Source organism: Mus musculus, chromosome 12, assembly GCF_000001635.26.
Source record: "Mus musculus strain C57BL/6J chromosome 12, GRCm38.p6 C57BL/6J".
Classification (NCBI taxonomy): domain Eukaryota; kingdom Metazoa; phylum Chordata; class Mammalia; order Rodentia; family Muridae; genus Mus; species Mus musculus.
In genome coordinates this window covers 119,938,680-119,951,600 of record NC_000078.6, presented here as the reverse complement: position 1 = coordinate 119,951,600, position 12,921 = coordinate 119,938,680, and the positions used below count along the sequence as shown (strand labels likewise).

At 35.9% G+C, this 12,921-nt stretch overlaps 1 protein-coding gene across 4 annotated transcripts in view; it reads right to left on the bottom strand.

Moving 5' to 3' along the window:
- Positions 1 to 5,474, bottom strand: part of Tmem196 (transmembrane protein 196) — a 75,116-nt gene extending 69,642 nt beyond the window's left edge. For 2 of the 4 annotated variants that reach the window (NM_001379146.1, NM_001294146.2), the window contains exon 1: positions 4,963 to 5,474. In NM_001379146.1, the coding sequence (NP_001366075.1) occupies positions 4,963 to 5,127 (165 nt within the window). In that variant the 5' untranslated portion in view covers positions 5,128 to 5,474. The remainder of the gene's footprint in view (positions 1 to 4,962) is intronic. The other 2 variants (NM_001294154.2, NM_001160385.3) reach the window with 1 other exon arrangement.
- Positions 5,475 to 12,921: the final 7,447 nt, after the last annotated feature.

Sequence of the window (12,921 nt, the reverse complement as noted above, 5' to 3'; positions counted from 1 at the left end):
GTCTCATGGAGCCCTAGTATTTATATATCCTCTAAAAAGTTCCCAGAGTTCCAAATATCACACAATTTCAGAAACTATCTACAGCTGGACAAATCACATCCTAACCAGAGCATGAAGCAAATCATAATCAGCTGCTGTGGACAATCTGAAGCAGCCCTATTTCCCACACCTGGGGTTAAAACAAAAATATACTCATAATATTTTTGTATTTTTGAAGAAACCAAAATGTCAAAATTGTCTCTACAATACATGCTTATGTTTCTTTTGATGTTTGATGTGGTTCCTTGAATAATACATCCACTAGAAGTTTAATAATTCAACGTTCGTGTTTCATAATATCAGTAAATACTTAGTCATATTTGAAAATGAGAATTTAATTCATATAAGAGTCTCTTATATAATTATGTTATGGGCTTTAACATAATTCAGGAATAGTAATGATCACACCTAGAAACTCACAACTGGGTCCTATTTTCAAAATACAGCTATTTATTCAAAGAGAAATGTCTCTGAGGTTTTAATTAGATAGTGATGACTAATGAGATGTATGAAGAATTTTGGTATTCTTCAAATTAGCATCTTAAAGAGATCTTTTCATTATAATTTATGTAATTAAAATTAATTTAAAAGAACATAGATAAACATTTTAAATTTTGTCTGAGGATAGGGAAGGGATTTAAATTGCCTGACAAAAGAATTTTGTCATTGTAGAAAAATAATTGGATAGACTCAGCTTTAAGATGTGTACCTTTAAAGTAACTAAGGATTTTAAAATGTTGCTTTGTTTTTCATTAATCCTGACATTTAAATATTGAAAATAATATATTGAAACAATTATCACTTGCATACTGCATCTTCTCTCTGAAATAAAGTGTAAAAAGTCTTATACTTGACTGAGTTGTTGAAATGGTGAACTAAAAGTCTAAAGAACAGGTATGTTTGTTGATTATTCTATACATCATATTTCAGGGAAAAAATCAAAGGTATTAAGTAGATAAAGTCATAATATAACCCTGAGTATGCTTCAGAAGAATAAGAGATAAGCTTACTCAAACTTTAAATGATTTGCATAAGGAAAATATTAAAAATTTAAAAAGATTATCTTGTAGTTTACATGTGGGAGAACCAGGCATAGAAAATTTAAGGAGTCAAGTATCACAAAATGAATGTCAGATAAAGATGATTAGAATTATAGCGTGAGGTCAATCAAATACAATTCCAATAGTATTCTGAATGTCACCATCTGAATCTCTAGACTTCTAAACATCAAGCTAGACCAACAACATAGGGTTAATGGTTCAGTGACCTCCATGCTACTGAATCCCATCCTTATTGCCAAGGATGCTCTGTAGGTTGAGGTTAGTGATTAGCACAGCCACTTGGAAACACAACTGTGTTAACATCATTCAATAAATATTTCAAATTGATTCTGCCTCACATGTCTGACTTTTCTCAAGGTTCATTCACAGTCACCTGTAGTTTTGCATTCATGTTTTTGGTTTAATTATAAATTTCTTAGCAAAAAAAAATAAAAATAAAAAAATAAATTTCTTAGCTATAATGAAGTGCCAACGAAGAACAAAATAGCTGTGGAAATCTATATCCTTTCCCTGTGAAATGAAATTAAAAGATATTTTCCTCCTAATTGTCCTTATTTTTAGGATTGACTATAAAATATTCTTTTTCTAGTTTTGAAATAGTGCCTAAAAATCATTTCTGTAAGCATGTATGTTACATACACAAAGCTCTTTACTCAAGTATTATATCATTTTAAGTCATCAAAAAATTAGCAAGCTTGAGGCCAAATAACTATATAACTTCCTAAAATTTCCATGTACATGTCCTAGATAAAACACTTATGATCTTAGTCCCTCTCAATAAAAAATAATCCTCTACAGTGCAACCTTTATTTCTACTGACTGTAAACTTAATTCAGAAAGCTGTCATAATGATATTAATGTTTTGAAGTAAAGAACCATATACTAATCAAAACACAGTCCTATTTAGACTCTGTACAGTCTGACAGGTTAATTTTTGTATGCCTCATTTGTATTCATAAAATACAGACATTAATTGATAAATTGCCAGAGAAATTAAAGATTTTTCTACTGAGCTTCTCTGTTTATCTTCTTGGAGTCTCTTTGGGATGTAAGAATTAAGATGATTTTTGGAAACATGACAAAAATCTATTGCTTAAGCTTGACACACAGCATGTCATAGTCTTGCCACCATCACTCTTTCTGTCTTTCTGTTCATACACTTAAACCTAACAAAAACAGAGAAATTTTTATATTTCATTCCATCCTAGTCCATTGCCTTCACCCACAGTAATCCAGAGTTCTTACTTCTCATACTCATCTCTGCAATCTTGGGTCAGGACTAGCTGCTCACATTTACTTCATGCTTATGATACACAATGCACTTTTCTAAGAGATTGTTCATTTTTCATTAATTGATAAATGTCTCAATCCTCTTTTTTACATGGGGGGATTGTTAGTCCCCCAACTAGTAATGGTAGATCTGAGATTTACATTCAGTTAATTTGTCTTGAGACCTTACCTCATGAGATAATAACACTGTGATATATTGATTTTAACTCCAGGAAACCTTCAAGGTCATCAGTATTGCCCATTTCAACTTTTCTCTTCCCTATTTACTCCTAACCTCTCTGAGGTCATACTCTTACCTCCATCAATTCTAAATTCTAGTATTCTTTGGGGTGGGTAATACCTCTCTGAAGACAGTATTTTGACTCATATTTTGTAGTTTCTGTAGTCACTAGTAAAATGCAATTCACATGTTGAACTCTCTATAAATATTAGTTATATGGATTTACCAGAGAAGAAATGAAAAGATCATCCAAAAATATATCACAAAAGAATTTGAAACCATTTCAATAATATGCTTAGCCACTTTACATTTTGAAAATCATGATTATTCCAACTGGGGATTTATTTCTTTACAAATGTATTTTTTTCTTATGACATGGAATTTAAAAAGTGAGTAATTATTTGAACATTTCAGTGTCAAAATAATTCATTCAGTTGAGTGAATGAATTTTTATTTTTCTTTTTACAAAACCATATTACAGTATTCAAAACTATTCTTCCAAGAATCTTGGTGAATTGTGCTTACTATAAAAAGCTAATTAAAGTAGAAAACATTATTTATAGTAATGACTAGATCAATATGGCTGATCTTTCTTTGAGATGATCCAAAAGTTTTTGCATTTGTGCATTAGCTCATTTATATAATATCCCGTTTGGAAGGAAAATATTCATTATGTTTAATAACATAGTTATTTAAAATATCTTAAGATAAAATGGTTTTAATATATTATTTAGAGGCAGTTTACTTTAATTCACTCAATTTCTTGTGTTTAATGAATGGGAGACATGAGGCATTTTTTTTGAGCCATCAGAACATATTTCACCTCTTTTTAAAAATATGCTTGCATTGTATTTTATTTTGATAGTTGGGCATTAGAAATTTTATTAATAATAATAACCACAATTCTCAAAATACTTATAACCACGTAATAGATGTGGAATTTAAGATGGACCCCTTATTCTTTCAAACTCAAAGTTATACTTACATTGGCAACATTTCCATATTAAAGAACAAGATAGTTAATGTGGGTTGATATAAACTTATAGAATTCAAAAAAAAGATTCTAGGGGTAATTTAATGCTAGAATTGTTCTTTTCCTTTTTGTCTTTTAAGTTGTTTAATCTATAAACATGTATCATACCTGAAAAAAAGTATAAAAGCCAATTATTCAAGGTACAATTTCACAGTACTCAGAGGGCTGGAACACCTTTTATGAATGACTTTGGAATGGATTTTCTTAAATTCATAAATGATCTTTCTCTTAGTAATTTAGTGATGAAATCGTGATTGTTAAATGGAGTATGGATTGTCAACAGCAGAATAGCTCCTTAATAAATTATGCAGGAAATACAATCAAGTTAGAGACTCAGGTTGGCATGGCAGCTATGAGGAGCTAGGAGAGAGAGGGGAAAAGGAAGGAGGATCAACACACACACACACACACACACACACACACACACACACACTACACACACACACACACACACACACACACACACACACACACACACACACGAGAGAGAGAGAGAGAGAGAGAGAGAGAGAGAGAGAGCGCCTTTTCATTATCAGGTAGTTATTTTATTGATTTTGGTGGCTTCCTTGCAATTCTTCCTACATGAGCAAACAAAATGTTTGTTAGGTCTGCCCCTGACCTGAAACAAAACAAAACAAAACAACCCCCCCCCCAAAAAAAACCCAATATTGTTTTCTGAGTAGATAAGCACACTTTAAAGTGAGTTACTCTACCATTAGGATGGCATTACATTTCTTACTGCTGTTTGTTTAACTGGTGGCCTTGAACTTACAACAGAATATTCAGAAGTGAGTATGAGAAAGGTAGCAAGGCAAATTGAAAGCAGTGCTTTCTGAGACAATGCTCATCTTTCCTCAGACCTTTCAGAGGCTCAGCTCACTTTCCATTTTGGTCATATCACTGTTGCATCGGTGCACCTTGAGCATACTGCCCACATATAAACAGATAACTACCCCTTGCTTGCTCTTTGTACAATAAAATGATGTAACATTTTCAGTAAAAGACATAAACAAGTGAGTTTGCCCTTGTCAGGTGTAACCCTGTAAAGACTAACACTGGTCAGTCTTGCAGAATCCTCAAACTGACCCTCCTCCCCTCAAGTTTAAATAAAGCCATTCATTTTAGTTTTAAATCCAGTGAAGAGGAAAAAAGCTTCCCTAATACACAAAAAGACAATATAAACCAGCAGAGCTTGTCAATTGGAACCTACAGGCAGAGGAGTATTATAATATTGTTTTCCCAGGAGACAGTGACTAAGGCACGCACACACTGACCATCCCCGAAAAGAGGTAAAGAGAGAGTGAAATGGCTCAACGTACACACACCCCGCTCCATACCGGGGACGAGTCTCCGAGCTGCGGCGTGTGCTCTCGGAGAGCCAGGCTGAAGCTGACCGCCCCCACGGCCACGCTGGACACCCCCAGCCCTATCTCCAGCACAGAGAGCACCAAAAGGCTCCCAATGATCTGGCCGCTGGTGCACATTCTCCTTGGGTCATCATTCCTTCCAGCTCAGAGATGAAAGCTGATCATCTACCTTCTTTCTTCCAAAGTCCTCCTCAGCCCCTTCCGCCCCCTACCACAGTCCAGCTCCTCAAACTTTTCTTTCTTCACCAGCAAAACATTATCCACAAGGTCTGGATTTTCAGAACCAGAGAACCATTTCCGTGGGCCTGGCCAGAGAAGACAGCTAATCCAGCCCGTGGCGGGTTCACACAGGGACTGTTGAGCGATGGGTGGGAGTCCAGAAGCTTTTATTGAGGAGCCAGGCTCTGGAGAACGGACTCTGGATCGGAAGCCTTGCCAGTGTCGGAGGCGCAGTCCAGAGTTCTGCCGTGTCTCTGCTCTGCGCCCCCAGGAGCCTTCCGCACCTCTCTGGCTCCCTTCTTCCTGGCGGAGGAACCAAGCTTGATTTCCTAGTAATAAAGGGGAGCTGCTTACAACTCCTCTCCGCCTGTCCTCTCGCCTTCCCTCCTTTGTTTTCCTGTCTGCGCAAAGTGCTTCTGTGAGTCTCTAGGTCTCTAGGCAGAGCGGGTGGATGGTATTCAGCACCACGTTCCTAGCACTTGCTGTGTCGCCAGAAAAAGCGACCTTGTCTGATGGCCTCTTTCCGTCTGGATTTTTTTCCCCCGTTGTTGTCCTCTTCCTCCCCCCTCTCTTGAATCTGATTCTCTCTCATTGCTATGACCTCATTGGGGTTTAGGAGGCTAACGGAGGAGGGAGAATCCTGATGTATTTGTGGGTCTAGGACCAATACTCTTGGCTGACCTCTGATTCGCCCCGCCCCTGCACCCAACCTAAGTATCCTAAACTCGTTACTCCTCTACTCAATTCCTCTTGGGTTTCTGCCTCAGACAGGAGGGGTGGCTATGCCTGGTCCTTATATCAATATAGGCTCATTCTATGCAAAACTTTCCTCTACATGTACTTTTCTCTGGTTCAGGAGCAAAGGAAAACCAAGTGCACGGAAATAGAAAGAAGCCAGACCCCTGATTATACAAAGATTTGAGCGGACCCTCATTGGAGGACTCATTTATATCAGTGAGCCCAGACTGGAGCCTGCTCTTTAAGAGAGAGGGTCCATTCTGCTATCACTACTTTGTACCTTCTTATCCTAGAGGGAAGAAGCTGTCTGCTGGAGGCATATTTTCCTTGATAGCTACATACCTGAGAGGCATAGTCAGAAGCAGCTTACAGAGACCCTGTGTTGTTATCTCATTTCAGTTGAGATACATACACTTAAGTACTACACCAGAACAAGCATTACTTATAAACAGAGAAAAAGTCTGACCTAGTACAAAACTGATTTTGACCATCTTCAATTCTGAATCATTATGGCAGGGACTCAAGCGTGGGCTGTGTGATTTTGTTGCTCTTTCTGGTGAATTTTGGGAGCCTAGATATAGTGGAATTGCTTATATTTTACTGATCCCCCCCCCCCCCCCAGGAAACATCTCAAGGTGTTCTACTGAAAATTTTCTGGATGAGTTCTGAGTTATGGATTCATCAACCATCTTTCTCAAGAACTTATTCTTCAGTTAGAGATGCGTTGAAGGGAAATATAGACAAAGGGGACCACAATATGAGGGCATCTTTGCCTCTGCCCACATGCAGACAAATACACAGTAAGCTCCTTTGGGATTACATGACGCATTTTTTATTTTCAAGAACCAATGTGAGGAAACAGAAGCCCTAATTCTGCCCCAGGAGTGTCAGTTTTACCTTTATATATTTGATTCAGAACATGCTTCATAGCTTAACTTCTACACTCTCATTTCTTTTTTTATGATATGCTTATTTTACAAGTTTTAGAACTTGAGAAAAAGAAAATCAAAGAAGGATTGCGAGTTATTAAATGTTAAGGAATTTTCAGCTATTGTGATATTCAGAGCACAACTTATATAAGTGATGTTGACTGATAATTAGTGATGTTCCTTTCCACTTCTCAAAACATTTCCCTCCAGATAACCAGTTTCCAGAATTTCTCAAGCAGTTTGTGGATTTAAAAAAGCAATACTTATGATATTTAAATATTGTATAAGTCAAACGTAAACAGAAATGAGACATCTATGCTACTTCACTTCTGGTTTGAATTTAGCTACTTTGTTTTGTCTTTCTATTTTTTATTCTTTTGGAGGAAGAAAACAAGTTATGATCATCAAAAGGTATTAGTGTAGTTTTCTGTGGAAAAGAATTACCCTGGGAGAGAATTATAGTGAACACTCATTTGATGTTAACCATATAGGAGTTTTAAAGGAACAAAGAAACATGTCACCTCTTGAGTTTGATTGTTCATTACTGACAGACATGATCATTTGAAGCCAGTTACTTCAGTATCTAAAACTCTAGTCATATACCCAAATATAACCACCCTTGATTGATTCTGGATCACTTGTATAAAACACAAAACTTCTGAAAATCACAATTAAACCAGAACAGATTAAATCTATGAGTAGCTACAGTTGAGTTAAGAGCAAACAAATATTTTAGGAGTGATATATTAAAAAATTATTATCTACAGAAGAAATTAATTGTCCCATTCCGACTACCAACATTAGAACTGCAAGACATTTACAATACCTTTTCTTTGACACAAAGTATATTTTACATTTTCAAACAATGTAAAGAGTTTCCTAAAGTGATTCCAAATACTTTTTTTTTTTTTGCTGATTAAGACATAGTTATTTTCTTTTTTTTCACTTTTTATTTTTTAATTGGGTATTTATTTCATTTACATTTCCAATGCTATCCTAAAAGTCCCCCACACGCTTCCCCACCCACTCCCCTACCCACCAACTCCCACTTCTTGGCCCTGGCGTTCCCCTGTACTGAGGCATATAAAGTTTGCATGACCAACGGGCCTCTCGTTCCACTGATGGCCGACTAGGTCATTTTCTGATTCATATGCAGCTAGAGACACGAGCTCCGGGAGGGGGGTATTGGTTAGTTCATATTGTTGTTCCACCTATAGGATTGCAGGTTCCTTCAGCTCCTTGGGCCAAATACTTTTAACATTTCTTCATACTCACAAAAATCAAGAACAAAAACAGAGTTCAAGCTGAAAAATTATTATTCTTATCATTATCTCTCAAAATCATGTCAAAATAATTATAATAGGCCAGCCTGGTCTACAGAATGAGTTCCAGAAAAACTCTGTCTCAAAAAAACCACCCCCCCCAAAATTAAACTATAAACCAAGATAATTCATATAAAATCCATTCTATCTAAATTCCAGTGCATTCACAATCCAGGATTTAATTTTTCTTACATCACAGCAAGTATTTCTCATGAGATCCATTGAGAAGGTTCAACACTTCTTCATATTTAATAAGAGCAAAACACAAGCTTGCTACCTGCTGTCTTGTGTATGATATAAATGAATGTACAGGTAATCTCAAAGTAATTCTAAAGCTTTTTAACTGATAACTCTTTATGGTCTTTCTATTTAAGGATCTTATAGTTGCAAATAAGCATTCAAAGGTTATTATATACTTATTTTTTTTACAAATTATAGACATTTTAATATTTTGTTAAAGAGACACCCAGGAATTAGTAAACAAACCACTTCATCTATGCTATGAATGACCCCAAAACCTTGTTGAGTAAAAGTTTGCTCCTCAGCCTGTGGCTGGATGTGAAGGAACTTAGGTCTTCAGGGGTATGATTTTGAATGGGATATTGGGGTCTCTTTATTATTTATTTATTTTTTGGATTTTGGGGGTCTCAACCGTTCTTTTTCTTTTCCTCCCCTTGTCCTGGTTATCACAAGGTGAGCATATCACTCTCCATATGCTAGCTATTAAGATGTTCCAACTCACCACAGCCTAAAAAGCTGTATGGCTGACTAACCATGGAACCATGAGATAAAATAAACCCCTTCTTTTTAAAGTTGGATTCACTTAGATAACTTGTTATTATAACAGAAAATTGGCCAATATTCACTCCCACTTAATGTAATGATACATAATGGCAAAATGATAATGGTAGTGACTAATGCAGGGTGTTATTGCAAAGTCCTTAATTAATACAAACCCTGTGTCAACCTAACAGACTAGAAACACTAGAGAATTACTAAAAAGAAGCGTTCCCTTCATCAGGCTGGCCTGTAGGCATAGATTGTGAGAGCATTTTCTTGATTAGTGATTTATGTGGAAGGTCCTAGCACACTATGGGCAATGCTACTCCTGGGAAGGTAGTTCCGGGCTCTAGAAAGCATGCTGAACAAAACATGGGGAGCAAGCCAGTAAGTAATATTTTTCCATGTTCTCTGATTCAGATTCTGCCCCTAGGTTCCTTTCTTGAGTTCCTGCATTGGCTTACCTTTGTGATAGACTGTAACCTATAAGCCAACCAAACCATTTTATTCCAAGTTGCTTTTGGTCAGTGTCTTTATCACAGTGACAGTGAAGAAAACTAGAATAATTCCTGAATTGTTTTCTTTTTTCTTGTATTAGCTATTTTCTTCATTTATATTTCAAATGCTATCCCCTTTCCTAGTTTTCTCTCCGAAAGTCCCCTGTATGCCCCCCTCCCCCGCCCTGCTCCCCAACCCACCGACTCCCATTTCCTGGCCCTGGCATTCCCCAGTACTGGATTCCTGAATTTTTAAAGAATCACTTTTGATAATGATTATATTTATGATGTTACAAGCACTGAACAGAATGGTCAATGTAGCCTAAACAATTAAGGAAAGAAACATCATAAAATTACTTTAAGTCATTTGCTGGTTGTAAAGTAATAAAAGTTTACTTAATATTTTGATACCTATGTTAATGAAGTTAGAAAATAATGAATTTGCTAAATAGACAGAAAAAGTTTGAATTTTCTTCTGATTTGACACTAATAAGCAGATACAGTAAAACCAGAACTTATTTTTGCCTTTTATTGTCCTTTAGTGGCAATATTACTGAGAAGTGTCTTCAGTATTTGTCTTTATTACTTGGAGAAAATACATGTTGCTATTATACTTTCATTTATAGGTAAACTATCACCTGTTTATTATTGACCCTTAAACACGTGAATATATTATATAAACTGATTTCTACTTTAATAAAGTATATGGATTCTCTCACACCTAGTTATTATGAAGAATGGAACTACATTAACTCATTCACTATGTCAAAGACACACCCACTGTTTTGAAAATTTCCACTCATAGTACATTGGTTAGCCAAGGACTATCAGCCATGTAGAAAAGAAACAAGGTTTTTCATCTTAGTTTTATGCCATAGGCATTTAACAATCTTATGAGCAGAGGGGTACCAGACAGAAAATGGTGGCCTTGCATAATTTAGCAACTAAATAGCAGAGTTCTTGGGAACAAAGCGTTGCTCCAAGATTCATGTGCCACAACCTTAACCCCCAGAGGGATAGTATTGGTAGTCATGGCTTTTGGTGAACAATTAGGTTTAGAATGCTTATATGGGTAGATCCTCTCTGAAGGAATTAATACATTTTCAAAGGAGAAAAAAAGACTATAGCTCACTTTCAGAATCTGAAGCAGAAAACATGGAGAAATATTACATACTGGCTTGCTCCTTAGGTCTTGTTCAGCCTGCTTTCTTATACAGCCAAGGATTACCTTGTAGGGATACAAGAAGACAACTATTTTCAAACTAGCAAGAGGAATTCACCACACATTGAGCTTAGACTCCTTAGCTTGAAGAATTTTAAGGAGGTGTTTAAGCCATGCTGCATTGTCAGATGACTAATTGGTGATTATAAGATGACTAATCCATTGAGCTGGCCAACATTTTAAGGGCTGAGTCTTGGTGATCAGAAGTGTGATGGAGAAGATCTATCAGTCTCCACAAGTAATCCTTGAATTTCTTCCTAAATTCATGGAGTATAATTGGAGGATATGAATCTATAATGTTACATAAAAATTATGAAATGGTAATAGCCAATCTCCCCTCCCCCAAATTTGGTGAGGGTTATAAGCTTTAGGTCTAAAGACCTTAATCAAGTACAAGTAGGATAGGCAAAGTAGGATAAACACACCACGAGACAAGTCAATCAAATTTCTAGAAGCCAGCAATAAATATTAAAACTTTAAAAGAAACAAAGAAAGGGGGAAGACTATATGGGAATAAAGGCAAAGTTCTAATACTAAAACTATATCCTCTAATACTAAAACTATTACAGGAAAAGGAAAAATTGAATATACTACATTGATAACATTTAAAAACCAGCCAAAACTAAGTGTAGAATTCTTTACCCAGAAATATGTAATAAAAAAAAGGGGAAACAGATTTTCTAAAGGAATTGTGTGTTGAGCATTGTAAAAGTGGTTATATATGTGGAAACAATACCCCCTTTCACTTACAATGTTTTAAAAGAAAAAAACCCAATATATTTTGGTGTTTATGGTATGTGTTCAAATAAAAATATGAGAAAGCCAAAGTACACTATAGCTATTGTAAGACTAGAATGAACCCAGATTTCTGTGAGTCCTGATATTTTATATATATCGGGGTTAGTATACATACACCCTAGTGGAAGTAGTTTCAATAATTTAGAAGTGTTATTATAAGCTTTAACCTAGATAAACTACTAAACAACAAATGATAAAAAGCAGCATAAAAAAGAAGCCAAAGGGCAGTTAATATTAAGCTTTATTATATTGACCTAAAAGAAGAAAATAAAAGGTAAACAGAAGGAACAACATGGAACCATTGATTTCTACCCATATATATAATAATTACTTAGGTGTTCTGATTACTCTAATTAGAAGTCACTGCTGCATATTTATCAAAAGATGGCCTAGTCGGCCATCACTGGAAAGAGAGGCCCATTGGACACGCAAACTTTGTATGCCCCAGTACAGGGGAACACCAGGGCCAAAAAGGGGGAGTGGGTGGGTAGGGGAGTGGGGGTGGGTGGGTATGGGGGACTTTTGGTATAGCATTGGAAATGTAAATGAGCTAAATACCTAATAAAAATGGAAAAAAAAAAGAAGTCACTGAAAGAAAAAGTCTTAGTAATAATGAAATGACTTATGTTGCATGTCATTGGTGGGAAGGAATGTTTAAATGTAAATTCAGATAAATAAATAGGATGTGAATTCATTTTCAAGAGATTAATGTCCTTTTAGTTGCGCCTACTCTAATAAACAAACAAACAAACAAACAAACCATAAAATATGGACACACTTAAAAATGTCTGCATTAGTAAGGGTTGGGTGCCACTAAGATGGCAATGGCTCTCAACTGGTCTGTTATCTAACATCTAGTGTATTCATCAAAGATATATGGGCAGAGAACTCATGAAGGTCCCAGTGACATAAGTTTGCCACAGTCCTTGTGTTGGGTAACCTTTTCAGCTGTCCTCTACCCATCCTACCTTTCACCAATCTGGAACTTGTCCATCTATTAGAATTTTCCAAATCTGAGTCAGGTACTGCCCTTTCATTTCACATCTGGACTATGCTCTATATGTTTGGTCTTAACCACATGTCCACAGAAGTCTGACTGGACAGCAGCAGCTTCTTCTTTGAGTTCCTTATTTTGTCAATACAGACTTCATTCAGATCTGATCCATGTCTGGAACCTCTAAGACCTGCTTTAGCCTCTTTAACATTTTGTATATAGTACATAAATTATACATTTTTAAATAGATATATTTACTTTCTGATTTGGGCCTTATCATCTGAGATTAATATTAGTAATTAAGATAGGAATGAAAGCATTGTTGATCTAGGACACATTATCAAAGAAAGTGGATCATCTAGCAAATTGTTGTCTTTGAAATTGGCATACCTGTGAATGTATACTTGCCTAA